Source organism: Notolepis coatsorum, assembly GCF_963971535.1.
Source record: "Notolepis coatsorum genome assembly, chromosome: 10".
In the NCBI taxonomy this organism is placed as follows: domain Eukaryota; kingdom Metazoa; phylum Chordata; class Actinopteri; order Aulopiformes; family Paralepididae; genus Notolepis; species Notolepis coatsorum.
In genome coordinates, this window is record NC_140174.1 from 11,679,719 (window position 1) to 11,699,527 (window position 19,809).

A 19,809-nucleotide genomic window follows, 5' to 3' on the forward strand; every position below is an offset into this window, starting at 1 on the left:
CTGGTAATCGGAAGGTTCCCGGTTCGATTCCCGCTCCTCCCGGGCAGCGTGGCGAAGGGTCCTTGAGCAAGATACTTAACCCCTAACTGCTCCCGATGAGCAGGTCGCCTCGACCGTCGGTGTGTGAATGTGTGAGTGAACGACCTTTCCATCACAGTCCAGAATGCGACAACCAGAACGACAACCAGAACCTGCAGATTCCTCCTGAGCAACGTCAGAAGGATCCGCCCCTTCCTGACAAAAGAAGCCACCCAACTCCTCGTACAATCAACAGTCATCTCCCGCCTCGACTACTGCAACGCACTGCTTGCTGGCCTCCCGGCCACTGCCACCAAGCCTCTTCAACTCATTCAGAACGCAGCGGCCCGCCTGATCTCAAACCTACCGAAGTCGGCCCATGTCACCCCACTTCTTAGGGACCTGCACTGGCTCCCCATTGCCGCATGAATCCACTTCAAGGCCCTCGACCTGGCATACCGTGCGGCAAAGGGAACCGCTCCCGCCTACCTCCGGTCAATGGTCTCTAACTACACACCCTCAAGACCCCTACGCTCTGCATCTTCTGGCCGCCTCAGACCTACTCCTATCCGAGCTCCGGGAGGGTCATCAAAGAGATGCCGCCTATTCTCAGTGCTTGCCCCACAATGGTGGAATGAACTACCCACCCCAGTTAGGAGTCGGACAGCCGAAACTTTCGCCGTCGACTTAAGACGCACTTCTTCAACCATTGTCTGAAAAAATAATAATAATAAAAATAAAATGACCTTACTGTCATGTACTTGTCCTAATAAACTAACCTACACTCAACACCTTGATGAACATTGTTACTCAGCTGATAGAGGTGTACCCTTCCTGATGACTTGTCGTACAGAACTTGTAAGTCGTGTTGGATAAAAGTGTCAGCTAAATGACAAAATGTAAATGTGAAAATGTCAATGGGTGAATGTGAGGAACAAAATGGTAAAGCGCTTATATATATATATAGTTATATAGATGCACCATTTACCTGATTATTGCATTCTTTCATATGGTGATGTCGGTATGGATTCGCCTTGACTGTGTCGATCCGCGTGTCTCCAGGTGAACCGCGTGTACGTGATCTTTGACCAGCCGGTGACCGTCTCCATGATCAAGCTGTGGAACTACTGCAAGACGCCGCAGAGGGGAGTGAAGGAATTCGGGGTAAAGCTCCTACTGCACCCCTGCTGACCTGCACTCAGTTTATACTGTACCTACCTACTGCTGTCACCGTCTACAACTGACCTGCACTCAGTTTATACTGTACCTACCTACTGCTGTTACTGTCTACAACTGACCTGCACTCAGTTCAGACTGTACCTACCTACTGCTGTCACCGTCTACAACTGACCTGCACTCAGTTCAGACTGTACCTACCTACTGCTGTCACCGTCTACAACTGACCTGCACTCAGTTCAGACTGTACCTACCTACTGCTGTCACCGTCTACAACTGACCTGCACTCAGTTCAGACTGTACCTACCTACTGCTGTCACCGTCTACAACTGACCTGCACTCAGTTCAGACTGTACCTACCTACTGCTGTCACCGTCTACAACTGACCTGCACTCAGTTCAGACTGTACCTACCTACTGCTGTCACTAGTGTCTACAACTGACCTGCACTCAGTTTATACTGTACCTACCTACTGCTGTCACTAGTGTCTACAACTGCATATCTATATAGATATATATCTCTGTCTGTACATCTGCATATAATCCTTTTTACATATCTGTAGATACTATTTCTATATCTGTACATATCCCTTACCTACTCTTACTAGTTACGCTGCTGGCCAGTATGACTTACTACCATAGTGTCTTCATACCTGTATCACTGTACATATTAATACTACAACTGTCTGTCTGTGTGTGTGTCTCTCTGTTTATCTGTGTGTGTCTGTGCACGTGTGTGTGTGCGCACGTCTGTTTATCTGTGTCTGTCTGTCTGTGTGTGCGTCTCTGTGTGTAGCTGCTGGTGGACGACCTCCTGGTGTATAACGGTATCCTGGACAGCGTGACCCGCACGGCGCGAGGCATCCTGCCGACCTGTGACCCCGTGGTGCCCTACCACACCATCCTCTTCACCGACGACGCCCACGTCGCCCAGCGCGAGAGGAACACAGTCATCAGGTACCCCCCCCCCCCCCAGATACAAGCATGCGATTGGCTGCCTGTTTTAGCCAAGTCTGTGGCTTATTGGCTGCCGGGGAGAAAATAATGCAGACTGCTGATTGGCCCTGCATCCTGTCGGTCGACGCCTGTGCAGCTAGGCAGGGTTGCTGTCATTTGACATTATTTACACACAGCGTATGCCTTGCCCTGCCTGGCGGTCATGCTGTGGACGCATTCATATGTTTCAAATTAGATTAGATTAGATTCTTTAATGACCACACAGCCAGGCTGGTGGAATTTGTTTTCGGTGCATAATCATTGTTCCAACATAGAACAAACATCACTTACAATACATACTACATGCAGTTAAATACATAGATACATAGATACAAAAACCACAATATCACAATTTATGTCCGTAACAGCAGAGGTAGGGGGATTGTTATAGAGAGTTCAGTGTCCGTATGGCAGTGGGGAAGAAGCTGTTTTGTTTTGGCGGGATGTTTTGGCGGTCAGAGATCTGTAGCGCCTCCCGGAGGGCAACAGCTGGAAGACATGGTGTGCTGTGCTGGGTGAGTGGGGTCAGAGATGATTTTTCTTGCTCTTCTTATTGTTCTTTGGCGGTGGAGTGATTCGAGTGACGGGAGGGGGGGGGGGGGGGGGGTGCAGATTATTTTGGAGGATTTATTGATTATTCTTTGCAGTTTGTTTTTGGAGTGAATGTCCAGACTGCTGTACCAAACTGTTGTGGAGAAGGTGAGGATGCTTTGTATGATGGACTGGTAGAAACAGAGCAGGAGATTTTTATTTTTTTTTGCTGACGGAGGAAGAAGAGTCTTTGATTGGCTTTTTTGTAGATGTGGTCTATGTTGGTTTTCCATTTGAGATTATTGCTTATGTGGGTGCCAAGACATTTGAAAGAGTCTGTGGTGATTATGGGTGAGATGAATACGGAGGTTTTGGGGTTTGGCTGGCGTCTGAAGTCGATGATGAGTTCTTGGGTTTTAGATGAGTTGAGGAGGAGGTTATTGTCTGTGCACCTGACCAGGTAACTGTATGTTTGATCTGTGTACCTGCTTTATTTTTCTTTAGCCTCTTGAAGGTGGTCCTCACCTCATCCTCCTGGATGTGGAAGGGGGGGTGACTGTTCAAATCTTGTGTAGAAGGTGTTGAGTTTGTCCGGGAGCTGGTTGTCACTGTCAGGTATGGGGGGGGGGGGGGGGGGGGTGTTCTTTTTGTTGTTGGTAATGTCCTGACGTTTTTTCCAGATGGTTCTTGTATCATTGGTTGTGATGTGTTGTTCTAATTTGGCGGCATAGTTGGATTTTGCTTTCCTTATTGCAAACAATCTCTCATTTCAAACCTTTATTTAAACTCGAAAGGCAACTGAGGTTTCCCTCATTTCAGTCACGTCGAGTGTACATGCAGAGATGAGCAAAAAAGACATAAGACAAGTAAGGATAACAATCAATTAAAACACGTACAACTTGATTGACAAAGGTTGGAGATGGAGGGGAGAACCTCGAGCTCTAAGGACTGTTGGAGTTCATTCCATAGAGCTAGAGGGGCATCATAGAGAAATCTCAATAGAGGCGGAACATCCTCATACAGTGGTCATCTTGGGTGCTCCAACATGCATACAGTACATACAGTACATACACACACCAGTCACCAGTCCACATACATACAGTACATACACACACCTGTCACCAGTCCACATACATACAGTACATACACACACCAGTCACCAGTCCACATACATACAGTACATACACACACCTGTCACCAGTCCACATACATACAATACATAGTATACACACACCAGTCACCAGTCCACATACATACAGTACATACACACACCAGTCACCAGTCCACATACATACAGTACATACACACACCTGTCACCAGTCCACATACATACAGTACATAGTATACACACACCTGTCATCAGTGCACATACATACAGTACATAGTATACACACACCTGTCATCAGTCCACATACATACAGTACATACACACACCTGTCACCAGTCCACATACATACAGTACATACACACACCTGTCACCAGTCCACATACATACAGTACATAGTATACACACACCTGTCACCAGTCCACATACATACAGTACATACACACACCTGTCACCAGTCCACATACATACAGTACATACACACACCAGTCACCAGTGCACATACATACAGTACTAATAATAATAATAATAATAATAATAATAATAATAATAATACTTTATTTGTATAGCACCTTTCATACAAGAATTGCAGCCCAAAGTGCTTTACAGACATAATAGACATGCAGAGAATTGACCAAATAAAAGCAATGCAAGTGCAGACATAAAGGTAGAGTATAAAATAGACAATAATCATAAAATGGACAATATGCATTCAATTCATACACTATCGCAATTGACCTGCACTACGCGTCCCATCTACACACAGTTACAGACTGCCGCCAAACCACACATTGCACACCGCCTGTCATACGACATACCTGTAGTCATCATAATAGTGTACATATGATGTGCAGCAAGCGTAAGGCAGCCTCGTGGACAGAATAATCAACAAATAGATTTTTTTTAAAGCAGCGTTCCAGGGTTGGGCTCTGGCTAGCTTGTCATCCAGGGCTTTGGTTGACAGTTAAGAGCGGGCTGGGCTAATTATCCAGGGAACAGGGTCCAGAGGTCAGCGTTCCCTAACAGATCATCCGCTAGCCTTTTTATTTAAAGTTTTAGAAATAGAAGCTTGTACTGCAGTCCTTCTCCAGCGCCCTGTGTGTGTGTGTAGAGGACTACAGAATGTGCTGCTGTTATTTCTCAAATATAAAGAAAAGGCAAGTGATTATCTGCTGTGGAGTGCAGCCTCTGGATCTATTCCTCAAATGATAATAATAATAATAACAAACTTTATTTGTATAGCACAAGAATTGCAGCCCAAAGAGCTTCACAGCAGTGATGTAGACATACAATTGACAGGCATAAAATGAGCAGAGAATTTACAAAATAAAAGCAATGCATAAAGTGCAGACAATAGAATGAGAATAAAATCGGGCAATAGTGCAGTGTAATAATAAAATAGCTGTAATTTACAGGACAATAATCATATAATCATCTGGCTCCAAGGCAGACTTTGTACACACTTTATTCAACTCATTTCTGGGTGGTAGAGAATTATATTTGATGACATCGTAACGGGTTGTTCTGAACGGAGCTGTGCTCTTCTCCACTCAAGCCCTCGCAGACAGCAGCACCAGTGAGTAACACAGCCCTGAAAAGTGTCAGCACCCCCTTGTGGTCGATCCCTGTATTGAAGATTCCTCCCAAATGTCCTTGAATGCCCCCCTCCCACGAGATGCTTCCAGCTGCAGCCGTTCAGACCAGCGCTTACAAGCCCCGCACATACAAGCCCCGCACATAGCAACCCCTCGCTTCCATTGGCTGATTTTGGTGACGTGATTTTGGGTCACGTTGCACGTTGCACTGCGGGATTGATTGATTGATTGATTGAAAACTTTATTAACAGATTGCCGTATGATTTGGGTCACGTTGCACTGCGGGATTGATTGATTGATTGATTGATTGATTCATTGATTGATTGATTGATTGAAAACTTTATTAACAGATTGATTGATTGATTGAAAACTTTATTAACAGATTGCCGAATGGGTACACGTGACCACAGGCCCTGATTGATTGATTGAAAACTTTATTAACAGATTGTAGAATGGGTACACGTGACCTGACCGATTGATTGATTGATTGATTGATTGATTGAAAACTTTATTAACAGATTGCAGAATGGGTACAGTGACCGATTGATTGATTGATTGATTTATTGATTGATTGATTGAAAACTTTATTAACAGATTGCAGAATGCAGTACAGCTCAATACACACAATTGTTAAGGGGATGCAGACCATGCAGTACTGTTATATTTGTGACATACAGTAAATATATACAAGGGGGAGGGAACTGTACATTTATGATGAATTGAAAATGGGGGACCCTGATGTAAACAAGACGGAAGTCTTTCTCTGGTCTGCATCCCCTTAACAATTGTGTGTATTGAGCTGTACTGCAGATATATTTCAATTGCCTTACTTATTTACATAAGTATTATAGGCCTACAGCAGTATTGTACAGACAGTCTGTGTGAAGTCTGTGTGGTTATCCAGCTGCACAAAGGCAGAGCAAGAGGCTCTACAGAGGGTGGTGAAGGCGGCAGGCAGGATTGTCGGGACTCCTCTATCAAACATCACCTCCGTCTTCACCTCCCGCTGCCTCCACCGCTCCCAAGTGTATCATCAAGGACCAGTCTCACCCAGCACATCACCTCTTTCAGCTCCTTCCCTCAGGGAGGAGATACCGGTCCATACATGCCAAGAGTTAAATATTTAAGAACAGCTTTTTCCCCCAAGCAGTCAGACTGTTAAACGCTCATTGACTGTCCCCTCACGTGCACCATGCACTTACCTGGACTTGATAATCACTGTTACCACTCATCATGCACTTTATTTAAAATATTCTGTTATGTACAGTGTTATATGTGTTTCATGTATGTATATATTGTACTACGGTCTGTGGGAGCTCCCCTGAAATTTCACTCACGGTCATATAAGAGTTTTAATGTAGAAGGTTTTATTAATGAAATGTTGGGTATAAACTGGGAGGAGGTATGTTGTGAGGATGACCCAGAGGTTGCACTGGACTTATTTATGTCAGAAACAAATCAGCCCCATGGATAGATAGTAGCTTTTAATGAATTTTAATGAATGAGAGAGACATACTGTAGCCAAAAAAGCATCAGTGTGTTCCAGTTCTGCAGATGACAGACAAAAGTACCGTTCCTTACGTAATCAAGTCACAAAGTTAAATAAGGTGAGAAAAAGGGAATATTTTAAACCATGGTTATATGATGTGAGAAATGATGGTAAAAATCTATGGAATGTTTTAAATCAAATTATGGGTAGAAAATCCAATGTCTGTACATGGTACATTAAAACTCTTATATGACCGTGAGTGAAATTTCAGGGGAGCTCCCACAGACCGTAGTACAATATATACATACATGAAACACATATAACACTGTACATAACAGAATATTTTAAATAAAGTGCATGATGAGTGGTAACAGTGATTATCAAGTCCAGGTAAGTGCATGGTGCACGTGAGGGGACAGTCAATGAGCGTTTAACAGTATGACTGCTTGGGGGAAAAAGCTGTTCTTAAATATTTAACTCTTGGCATGTATGGACCGGTATCTCCTCCCTGAGGGAAGGAGCTGAAAGAGGTGATGTGCTGGGTGAGACTGGTCCTTGATGATACACTTGGAGCGGTGGAGGCAGCGGGAGGTGAAGACGGAGGTGATGTTTGATAGAGGAGTCCCGACAATCCTGCCTGCCGCCTTCACCACCCTCTGTAGAGCCTCTTGCTCTGCCTTTGTGCAGCTGGATAACCACACAGACTTCACACAGACTGTCTGTACAATACTGCTGTAGGCCTATAATACTTATGTAAATAAGTAAGGCAATTGAAATATATCTGCAGTACAGCTCAATACACACAATTGTTAAGGGGATGCAGACCAGAGAAAGACTTCCGTCTTGTTTACATCAGGGTCCCCCATTTTCAATTCATCATAAATGTACAGTTCCCTCCCCCTTGTATATATTTACTGTATGTCACAAATGTAACAGTACTGCATGGTCTGCATCCCCTTAACAATTGTGTGTATTTAAGCATTACATCACACGCAGGAGTGGTTTGTGACCAATAAACCATGCCTAGGGGTGGTCGTTAGACCCCCCTAGGCATGGTTTATTGGTCACAAATCACGACTGCACGTGGTGTAAAGCTTTTATACAACTGCCAGATTCATCCAACCTTATTTCTATACAATAAACACACATTAATCGAAGATTTATTGAAAAAACCATCCGCCAGAAAAAGTAGTTCCCACAACTACAAAAAAGACAAGTTGCCTCCATGTGGAAGCAGCTTGAAGTGCATCCAACCAAACTAACACATCCAACTGTGTATTATTGGAATGATTGAGAGAAGTTGCCTCAGGTGGAAGCAGCTTGAAGTGCATCCAACCAACTAACACATCCAACTGTGTATTATTGGAATGATTGATTGAAAATTGTATTACCAGATGCAGAATGGGTACAATACAGTACGGCTCAATACACACAATTGTTAAGGGAATGCAGACCTACTTTCCATAGAACTTCATTCTTAGATGCTTCTATATAAAGTAGGTAAAACAAATTAAAACGTTTTCTTTGCCCTATAGGAAAAAAACGTTTTCTTCGCCCTATTTTTTTATTTATTTCTTTTAGCCTAAACTTAACCAGTTGGAAACCAGGGGTACAGTAATAAAATTAGCAATCAACCAATCAATCAATTCAATAGACCATGCTCACTTAAAACAGCGCTGCTTCTCTCTCAGTCTGACTCCCCCGCTGTTGCAGACAGGAGTGTGTGTGTGTGTGTGTGTGTGTGTGTGTGTGTGTGTGTGTGTGTGTGCGTGTGTGTGTGTGTGTCACAGTGTGTGTGCGTGTGTGCGTGTGTGTGTGTGTGTGTGTGTGTGTGTGTGTATGTGTGTGTGTGTGTTTGTGGGTACGCCAGCGTCGGACAGTGTGAGAGAGAACGCTGCAGTCAGTAGAAAGTAGGAAGTAGAAATTTAAATCAATCAATTAATCTATCAATCAAACCGCGATTTTTCTTTTGTTCTAGATTGACTCAAGACCCATCAATTACATCATCCAACATTGTTTAAAGGACTAACACGTTCCCCTTGACAGAATCGCTTCATATTTAGTCGTTATGGTGCTTTCAACATAACCATTTGTTGTCCGCGATCTTGTTTTCTCCCGGAGTGAGCCGGGGAGGGTTATGTGATTCGGTTGTGGGCGGGTCCTGAGCCCAGGACCGTGGATTGTTGCCAATAAAGACGTGTGAATGGCCAATCAGAATCGAGAAATTTGCATGCCGTTGTATAATGAGCTGTACTGCATTCTGCAATCTGTTAATAAAGTTTTCAATCAATCAATCAATAAATCAATCAATCAATCAATCAATCGGTCACTGTACCCATTCTGCAATCTGTTAATAAAGTTTTCAATCAATCAATCAATCAATCAATCAATCAATCGGTCAGGTCACGTGTACCCATTCTACAATCTGTTAATAAAGTTTTCAATCAATCAATCAGGGCCTGTGGTCACGTGTACCCATTCGGCAATCTGTTAATAAAGTTTTCAATCAATCAATCAATCTGTTAATAAAGTTTTCAATCAATCAATCAATCAATCAATGAATCAATGAATCAATCAATCAATCAATCCCGCAGTGCAACGTGACCCAAATCATACGGCAATCTGTTAATAAAGTTTTCAATCAATCAATCAATCAATCCCGCAGTGCAACGTGCAACGTGACCCAAAATCACGTCACCAAAATCAGCCAATGGAAGCGAGGGGTTGCTATGTGCGGGGCTTGTATGTGCTGGGCTTGTAAGCGCTGGTCTGAACGGCTGCAGCTGGATACTATTGTGCCTCCCACGCCGTCACACACCCTCACCCCACACATGCCTCAGCCCCTCCCCATCCCCTAATTACACCCCCCCCCATCTTTCCAGCACTAACCCTGGTCTCGAGGCGTAGACCCACCGGCTTCAAGCTTTCGTTGTCGGTCCGTCCTCCATTTTGTGTCCTCCTCCCCTGTTCCAGCTTTTCCGCCGGCACGGGTAGGCGATGAATTGACTGGAATGAAACTGTTGTGTTGCAGCAACTACGTGGAGGACCAGGACGTGAAGATGACCAATGAGAATCAGATCGTCCATCATAGCAAGAAGAAGCAGACCGCAGATCCAGGTGGGAGGGGCTAGAACGTTTATCACAACGCTGGCTCATTAGTTAAGAAAGACTTAAAGGTGCTGTAAGTGGTACTTTTAGGTTCAGATAAGTGCTCTACGTGTTAGAATAATAGCTCTACACTCTGACAGCCATCACTGATATAGAGTGTCTGGTCAGTAACATGGGTCTCCCAGTCCCTCCTGCTCTGCAGTAAACACAAAATAGATGTTCTGCTATCCCGTTCCCACTTTATACAACCAGGAGAGAGAACTCTGCAACAATGGTCTGAAATACAACTTAGTTATAAGCAAATGTGTCCTTGAAACAAGTAAAATAATCTGCCAGTGCAGTAAGCAGATCTGGCATGGAAGGATTTCTTTGAAATAAGTACAAATATCTAGGGTTCTCTCTCCCTGATTGGATAAAGTGGGAAGGGATACCAGAAGATGTATTTCCTGTTTACTGCAGAGCAGGAGGGACTGGTAGACCCATGTTACTGACCAAACACTATCCGGTTGACAACAGCAAAGTGGGACAACAGCACTGAGGCGAGTTGAAAAGACTAGAGCTTCAGCCAACGCAGGAAGCTTGGCCCCCGGAAACTGTTTATTGGAACGTGGATACGTCACGACTTAAAAGAACACGCCAACATTTTGGGAAATTAGCTTACCGTCTTCTCCAGAGAGAGACAAGAAGATAGATACCAGTTTCCTCTCTGTGCGTTCAGTAGAAAGCTATCTGGCTGCACGTTAGCCTAGCTTAGCACAATGAATGGAAGCGGACATGGCCGGTTAGCCTAGGCATTGTCCGACTAACACCTCTCCCGAAGGCTAACCGGCCATGTCCGCTTCCATTCATTGTGCTAAGCAAGGCTAACGTGCAGCCAGATAGCTTTCTACTGAACGCACAGAGAGGAAACTATAGTATCTGGAGAACTATCTGGTCTCTCTGGAGAAGATGGTAAGCTAATTTCCCAAAATGTAGCGTGTTCCATATCAGCGATGGCTGTCGGAATGTAGAGCTATTTAGCACTTGTTTTAACTAAATAAATACCACTTACAGCTCCTTTTTAATATAGAGTATGTCAACCGGTAAAGCGTTTGAGAAAGAATTGTCTATAAGCTTATTTGTTCTCCGATGCAGCCCTCCGGCCTAAGACCTGCATGACGGAGGCTGGGAAGCAGGGGAAGAGGCGATACTGACCAGACACACGGACACGGGGTCGAGTTCCACACGGAGGAACGGCACTGGGTGGCTGGGATTCCTGGCTGACCGTCGCTGCTTCAACGGGCCGATTCCTAAGCCCTGAGGCACCCCTCACACACAAACCGCCCCCCATAGCAGCCACTGGCGGCGGGGATGCGTTTTTGGGAGCGACGGGGCCCCTCGCCGAAGAGGACGGCGCTTGTACAGAACACAGCGGGGGGGGGGGGGGGGGGGGTTTGTATGCACCCACAGGATTCCACCTGGTCCCTCGCCATGTAGACACACCCACAGACGTATACGTTATCCAATAGCTGTGTCGTAGCCATGTAGACACACCCACAGACGTATACGTTATCCAATAGCTGTGTCGTAGTAGCCTCCCGTTGTCCCTCCCACACAGTGTCGGGGGGTAAACCTATGAGGCTGCACTCTTAACCCTTTCACTGCCACACGGCAAAGCGTTGACCCTTTCACTACCACACTACAGAAGGTTAACCCTTTACTATCACACTACAGATGTTAAGGGTTAACCTTCTGTCGTGTGGCAGTGAAAGGGTTAACGCTTTGTCGTGTGGCAGGGAAAGGGTTAATCAGCCCTATTATTGTGCCTGGTCCTAATTACTATATCTGTGGCTGCTACTTGTGACTTTTGTGCTGTGTACTTTAATGCTGCTTGTGGTGCAGGTACTCAAAGAGACCCTCAAGGGCCACACCCCTCAAGGGCCACACACCTCAAGGGCCACGGCTAGATGTGGTACTTTTTCTACACTCTGGAAAACGAGTTTTATCCACACAAGAGCCTAGTGGGGCTACATCTACGATAGCCCTTAGCCTAACTGACTAACACACCTGCGATGTGCACCAACTAATCTTAAAGCTATGCAGTCATAGACACGTGTTTGTTTCCATTGTCTGATACATCACAAAACCTGACGGTTTTACTTCAAGCCAGTGGTCGCAGACGGGATTTTCACCCTTTGGAAGATTTATACCTATGGCTGAAGCGGTGCCCTGCTTGTTCTATTGAGACTTTGGGGCGGGGGTACGTTTTCTCTAGACTTACAGCCATACTGGGCAACACTGGCTTTCACAGACCCCACACTTAGCTTCTGAGATGTACAGTATGTCCGCGTGGCACTCTTAAATGACTTATTAATTCATATGTAATGTTTTTTTTGCAACTATTATTATAAGACTTGTTTGCTCTCCAAGTGACATTTTCTTTTATTTAATTTTTTTAAGAAGTTGCTACCTTGCTAGGACTGATGTTTTTGGAGACAAATGTTTATTGAAGCTGTGAAACGCCGTTTCCTATTAGTCGTGTCAGAAAAGGTATAAAGTACTATAGATATCTTAGATTTGCTAGTTTCGGTCAGAAGTCAAGTAGCTAACGGAAGACGACTTCTTATATGCAAACAGTTAACATACCTCAAAACAGGGGAAAGATGATCTTTTTTAAAAGGGATGGATTGTTGTCTAAATCTGGTTCTACCTTCATTATATAATACTTGGTAGTCTGTGTTGTATAAGCTATACTCTGTAGTACTTTGTTGCATGGAACGGCCGTCTCTGTCGAAGTTCCCGGCTGAAAACGTTGGTGTTTTATGACCCTGCTGCTTCATTGAGCCTCACTTTGGCCTCTTTCAGTATCAACTCCCGCATAACGACAGAGGAGTCACATGATAACACGAAATGCAGTTTTATGTATGTTTATGTTTATGTTTTATGGCGGCCATTGCTGTACGTCGGACGCTCTGTGTTGAAAATATTTGATTATTTTTCTAACCTTGTTCAAATGTGTATATTTGAATAAATAAAGAGGGGAAGATAAATATTGAAGACTATTGTCTGTTTGTTTACATGTGTAGCCTTTCCTTCCTGTACAGGCGACCTGGTCCTAACCTGACCCAGCCAGATGGGTCTCTTACACAGAACCAGACATGCGACCTGGTCCTAACCTGACCCAGCCAGATGGGTCTCTTACACAGAACCAGACATGCGACCTGGTCCTAACCTGACCCAGCCAGATGGGTCTCTTACACAGAACCAGACATGCGACCTGGTCCTAACCTGACCCAGCCAGATGGGTCTCTTACACAGAACCAGACAGGTGACCTGGTCCTAACCTGACCCAGCCAGATGGGTCTCTTACACAGAACCAGACAGGTGACCTGGTCCTAACCTGACCCAGCCAGATGGGTCTCTTACACAGAACCAGACATGCGACCTGGTCCTAACCTGACCCAGCCAGATGGGTCTCTTACACAGAACCAGACAGGTGACCTGGTCCTAACCTGACCCAGCCAGATGGGTCTCTTACACAGAACCAGACAGGTGACCTGGTCCTAACCTGACCCAGCCAGATGGGTCTCTTACACAGAACCAGACAGGTGACCTGGTCCTAACCTGACCCAGCCAGATGGGTCTCTTACACAGAACCAGACAGGTGACCTGGTCCTAACCTGACCCAGCCAGATGGGTCTCTTACACAGAACCAGACAGGTGACCTGGTCCTAACCTGACCCAGCCAGATGGGTCTCTTACACAGAACCAGACAGGTGACCTGGTCCTAACCTGACCCAGCCAGATGGTCTGTCACACAGAACCAACTGGGAAGTCGTACTTTAAAACTGTTTGTAGCTTTCATGACTTGCCGTCTTCACGCTGTCGTCACACAAAAACCACGCCAAAAAAAAAGCTGCCAGTAGTTCCTCTAAGGATGCTAATTGGTCCGAACCACTGTGATTCAGGCACAATTGCATATGGGTCATGAGTGTGCACAGCAAATTGTATGACTATATGCATGAGATAGACGAAATCCAATGACTGCTATTCGACTAGAAATGTCTTAACAGGGAATGTCACCCATTTTAAGAATTCATAAATTCACATCAGTACTTGCACTCAAATCAGAGAACCCTCCAATCAGTGATGTCATTGGGATGTCAAATCTGGGGCTGCTCCATAGACGAAGAATAGGGCTATGAATTTTTGAGGCCATCACATGTTTGTATGAGCACTTACACTCAAATGGGGTTTTAATTCTGATTCAGCTCTAGCAACCCTAGAATATACACCTAAATTGGGTAGCTCACAAACATGTGATGGCCTCACAAAGTCAGAGTCAAATTCATCGTCTATGGAGAAGCCCCAGATATTATGTCACTGATTGTTCTCTCTGATTTCTAGCTTCAGGAGAGTGGTGCGTGTTCAAACACCGACTGAACTGTCCTGGGGCACAGGAAGAACATACTGACTGAACTGTCCTGGGGCACAGGAAGAACATACTGACTGAACTGTCCTGGGGCACAGGAAGAACATACTGACTGAACTGTCCTGGGGCACAGGAAGAACATACTGACTGAACTGTCCTGGGGAACAGGAAGAACATACTGACTGAACTGTCCTGGGGCACAGGAAGAACATACTGACTGAACTGTCCTGAGGGCACAGGAAGAACATACTGACTGAACTGTCCTGAGGGCACAGGAAGAACATACTGACTGAACTGTCCTGGGGCACAGGAAGAACATACTGACTGAACTGTCCTGGGGCACAGGAAGAACATACTGACTGAACTGTCCTGAGGGCACAGGAAGAACATACTGACTGAACTGTCCTGGGGCACAGGAAGAACATACTGACTGAACTGTCCTGAGGGCACAGGAAGAACATACTGACTGAACTGTCCTGAGGGCACAGGAAGAACATACTGACTGAACTGTCCTGGGGCACAGGAAGAACATACTGACTGAACTGTCCTGGAGCACAGGAAGAACATACTGACTGAACTGTCCTGAGGGCACAGGCAGAACATACTGACTGAACTGTCCTGGGGCACAGGAAGAACATACTGACTGAACTGTCCTGGGGCACAGGAAGAACATACTGACTGAACTGTCCTGGAGCACAGGAAGAACATACTGACTGAACTGTCCTGAGGGCACAGGAAGAACATACTGACTGAACTGTCCTGAGGGCACAGGAAGAACATACTGACTGAACTGTCCTGGGGCACAGGAAGAACATACTGACTGAACTGTCCTGGGGCACAGGAAGAACATACTGACTGAACTGTCTTGAGGGCACAGGAAGAACATACTGACTGAACTGTCCTGGGGCACAGGAAGAACATACTGACTGAACTGTCCTGAGGGCTTGAAGCCTTTTTACAACGCATCCGCGTTTCCGGGTTCCCGTTTTGCGCTCTGATTGGCCAGGTCATGTGACATGAGCGCCAATCGTGGGACGGCAAGTTTCTACACTGGTTAAGCTTAGGTACTCTTCGAAGTTGGTTAAGGTTAGAGTTTGTCTTAGAGCGTGACGGCAAGTTCTTTCGCCGGTTAAGCTTAGGCACTCTTTCGAAGTTGGTTATGGTTAGAGTTTGTCTTAGAGCATGGCGATAGAACGCCAGGTAGTTTGCAGGCTGTTCGACGCGGAAATGGGCAAACACGCTATTGGGCGCACATGTCACATGACCTGGCCAATCAGAGTGCCGGAAACGCGGATGCGTTGTAAAAAGGCTACACGCGTCCTGGGGCACAGGAAGAACACACTTACAATTACAACCCACAGACAAAAGAAAAACACAAGGGACCCTTCGTCTCCATAAATATCACCTGAGACATTTTAATGTACAATCTTCAGTGGTATTCTTTATATTTTCTAAGGAATGACCAGTTATGTTCTGCACCCAGTGCAGATGGGCAGTAGTGGTGGAGCTGGACTCTACTCGTGCAGATGTTTAGACCCGACACCTTTTGGAGGCAGCCGCTCAGATCTTCCCCGGGAACGTTCCATCCTCTCTCTGGTCGTCCCATTTCTGGACCTGAAGGGGGGGCAGGAAAATTTCAATTAAAACCTGAAATGTTATTTGTGACATTTGTTTTCTATTGTGCTATTATGTTAAAACCTGAAATGTTATTTGTGACATTTGTTTTCTATTATGCTAAAGGAACACGCTAACGTTGTGGGGAAACACACGTTTTACTGTCTTCTACCGAGTCGGACAAGAAGATCAGATCCCGATTTCCTCTCTGTGCAATTTAGCCTAGCTTAGCACAAATGAATGGAAGCGGATGCGGATCGGCTAGCCTAGCTGTTAGCCAAAAAACTCCTCTCCCGGAGTTTTAAGCTAGGCTAGCTGATCCGTATCCGCTTCCATTCATTTGTGCTAAAGTAGGCTATAGCCTGCAGCCGGATAGCTTTCTTTTGACGTTGGTATGTTCTTCTGAAATGTTAGGTTTTAATTAATTTGATTGAAAGTTCCTCCACTCTGCAGTAAACACAAAATAGATTTTCTGGTATCTTTATCCAATCAGGAGAGAGAACCCTAGATATTTATACTTATTTCAAGCAATCTTGTCAAGCCAAATTAGTTTATTGCACTGGCAGATTATTTGACTTGTTTCAAACACATATTTGCTTATTTATTTTTGTCAGACCATTTTTGCAGTGTTGAGTTCTCTCTCCTGATTGGATAAAGTTGGAACAGAAATGTACTTCCTGTTTACTGCAGAGGAACTAACCCAGGCTGAGAGACCCATGTTCCTGACCAGACACTCATATCAGTGATGGCTGTTTAATGCAGAGCGGAGGGACTGGGAGACCCATGTTACTGACCAGACACTATACATCAGTGATGGATGTCAAAATGTGGAGCTATTATTTTAACCTGTAGACCAGTGGTGCCCAACCAGTCGATCGACAGGTAGATCGCGGGCTGATTTCAAGTAGATCTTGATTAATACAATTTGATTATTAAAAAAAAAATTGCAAAATCAACTCTGCCTCTCCTTGTTAACTACAACAAGCAATGCTGTTTGTTATTTAAGATGAGGTCGGACTCGGCACTGACAGATTTGTGTTCATTATGCTGCTTTTATAAAGCCTCAAATGACGGCTTACAATATACAATTTTGGCTGGTAGCTCTCGGCTAGGTGGTAAATTAAAAAGTAGATCTTGGTTCAAAAAAGGTTAGGCACCCCTGCTGTAGACCATTTATTTTAACAAAAAGGCAGGTTATAACATGCTCCTTCGTATCCTCAGGGCTTAAAAAAGCTCAATCACAAAATAACTACTAACCTTCTTACTGTCTTCTACTATCATCCACTAATTAATCTTCCTCATTTATATTACTACCTACTATACTAATATGTCTCTACTACTATGCACTCAACACTGCAGCACCCAAGTTTCAACACTGTTCGATGAACATTGTTACTCGGCTGAAAGAGTTCCTTTCAGGAAGAGTACCCTTCCTGCTGACTTGCTGAGGTGTACCCTTCCTCGTACAGAACTTGTAAGTCGCTTTGGATAAAAGCGTTCAGCTAAATTACTAAATGTAATGACATTATGGGAGAACGACCCAGCTTGACCTCAGCCGAACAGCAAACTCATTCCACACATATGGTCGACGGGCACAAACCTGGTTGCTATTTATAATCCCACGTTCTGTATTAGCTATAGGAAACAATTTGGCTAATGGAGAAGTTTGGAATTGGAGAGAGAGAAACCAGTTGTTGGGCTGGCTCCCTCTGGAAGCCCAGGTCCGTTCAACTTCAGCTTAATATAGATCACAACATTTATAACAATAGGGCCCCCAATTATCTCACAAATTATTTTCAGTGGAATAGGGACATGCATACCCATAACACCAGAGCCAGCATTGCCGACCTGTGTATTCCAAAGTTCAAAACAAATATGGGCAAATGTTATTTTAAATCCTGGGGAGCCACAAATTGGAATTTGCTACCTTCAGTTCAGTATAATGCATTAGTAGCCGACACAAAGAAAAAAGTTAAATCATGGCTCCTCGACAATGTTAAAAACTTGATTTTAAAATGTTGTCTATGTTACATTGTTGTCTGTGGCTATGTTTGTACTGCACTTAAAATTGACATGTCTATGTAGTTTGTCATATTGTTATTTGTGGTTATGTTTTGTATCGCTTCCAGGACCACAATGGAAATACGTTTTCTTTTTTTGTGTGTCATCCTTGATGTTTTCTTGAATCTTGAATTTTTTTCAAATGTCAAATCAAATCAGACGTACCCAGGACATGGGGCAGAGGGACTTGTACACCCTCTTGTACCAGTCACAGGGGGCGAGGTCCACTCCTCTGGCGTCCAGGGCCTTCTGGCAGCGGTGGTAGTCTATAAATATAGCAACAACAACAGTGTATATCAAAACAATACAAGTGCATTCCAACGACTGCATTCCATGAGACAAGTGGTCCTGCAAACAAACACTGGTCCAAAGTGTGTTACATCCAGCTAAGAGTTGAAAGGTCAATACTTTTACAGATCTTAGGGAAGTTGACAGGAGTTTAAACAGCAACTTTCCATGAAGGCAAGTCCCCTGGCTTGAGTTATTTCATGATTATATCATTTATGCCTCTTAATCCCTCCCTCTGATAAAGCCCACGGTTGAACGCGGTGACCTTGATGATTGCCACCGGTCCGGTCCTTACCCAGGTAGTTGCACCAGCAGTTTCTCGTCTGGTTCTGGTTGGGGAATCGAGCGTCAAAGGGAGCAGTTCGGTATTTTTCAAGCTTTGCTTGAATGTCATCAGCCATTTTCAGTTCTGTCAAGGAAACATTCCAGGATGATGATGGTAGGATGCAAGAAAAAGAAAGTGATAGTTTCTACCATCAAAACGAGAACTATACAAGCTGCAATTGCCTAGAAAGCTCCCTAACGACGAATGCATGTTTAAATGCCCAGAATATTTTAGAATATCCATAGACTAGAATAATGTTCCTTCAAAGTGACCTTATTTCCATTTTATTCATGATGCCCTTGACCTACTTGGTGTGATAATAAGCCAGCAATAAAAGACATCACAAAACCATTAAAACGCATTTAATGACCAATATTATATCGAGGCTATACGGTATGGTTTAATCAATACAATACAAAATGATGAATTAAAATAAATCAAATGTTAATGAACATTTCCTCAGCTGCTATTGTATTTTCGAACGAGGAAGTCGGAAATAGTTAATGCACCTCCTAAACCCAGATGTGATATGAGTCTTAATTCAATAAAAAAATATGTAACAAATATGTTACCTTGTTGCAGGAGGTCCGGTCCTGGTCGGAGTGACTTGTGTACTGGATGATGCGAGTGATGATGAGCCGTTCGTTGCACTTGTTGTTATGGATCCGCATTAATGTGCAGTACGTGCGTCCTTTGCGCGCGTCCGTCTAGACATTGGAGGCGTGCGCTCTCATGATAACGGTATGGCGGAGCTGCCTGTGGCGGACATGTGACGGGCGCACAGGTCATTGGCAGCGTCCCGGGCCAAGCTCCACCGAGAGATGTATTAGTGCAGCGATGTCAATAAGCAACGTAAAGCACACGTGGACTGTGTATGGAAATATAGCACACAACAAGGCTCATTTGGAATAATGTCTCATTTTGCTTAAGAGAACATGGCGTTTCCATTCGAGGCGGAAGTATTCTTCTCACCGTCACCTGGTTAATCATTAAGTGAAGTCTCTATGCGTTTATCATACAGCCATATACATGTTGAGTATGTCATAAATGTCACAATGAATTGAAAATGGGGGACCCTGATGTAAACAAGACA

The 19,809-nt window shown here is 44.5% G+C and overlaps 2 protein-coding genes across 2 annotated transcripts in view; one reads left to right on the plus strand and one right to left on the minus strand.

Moving 5' to 3' along the window:
• katnip (katanin interacting protein) overlaps positions 1-11,425 on the plus strand; it is an 86,655-nt gene extending 75,230 nt beyond the window's left edge. The window contains 4 exon segments of the mRNA XM_084323680.1: positions 1,081-1,182; positions 1,990-2,150; positions 9,941-10,026; positions 11,152-11,425. Of these exon segments, the coding sequence (XP_084179806.1) occupies positions 1,081-1,182; positions 1,990-2,150; positions 9,941-10,026; positions 11,152-11,210 (408 nt within the window). The 3' untranslated portion in view covers positions 11,211-11,425.
• A 4,563-nt stretch (positions 11,426-15,988) lies between these two features.
• Positions 15,989-19,355, minus strand: cox6b1 (cytochrome c oxidase subunit 6B1; the record flags this gene model as incomplete). The annotated part of the gene is made up of 4 exons (XM_084323365.1): positions 19,289-19,355; positions 18,687-18,800; positions 18,269-18,369; positions 15,989-16,042 (listed from the first exon to the last, which is right to left on the minus strand). The coding sequence occupies exons 2-4, from the start codon at positions 18,790-18,792 to the stop codon at positions 15,989-15,991; spliced, it is 261 nt and encodes an 86-aa protein (XP_084179491.1). The 5' UTR covers positions 18,793-18,800; positions 19,289-19,355.
• Between the last annotated feature and the right edge of the window lie 454 nt (positions 19,356-19,809).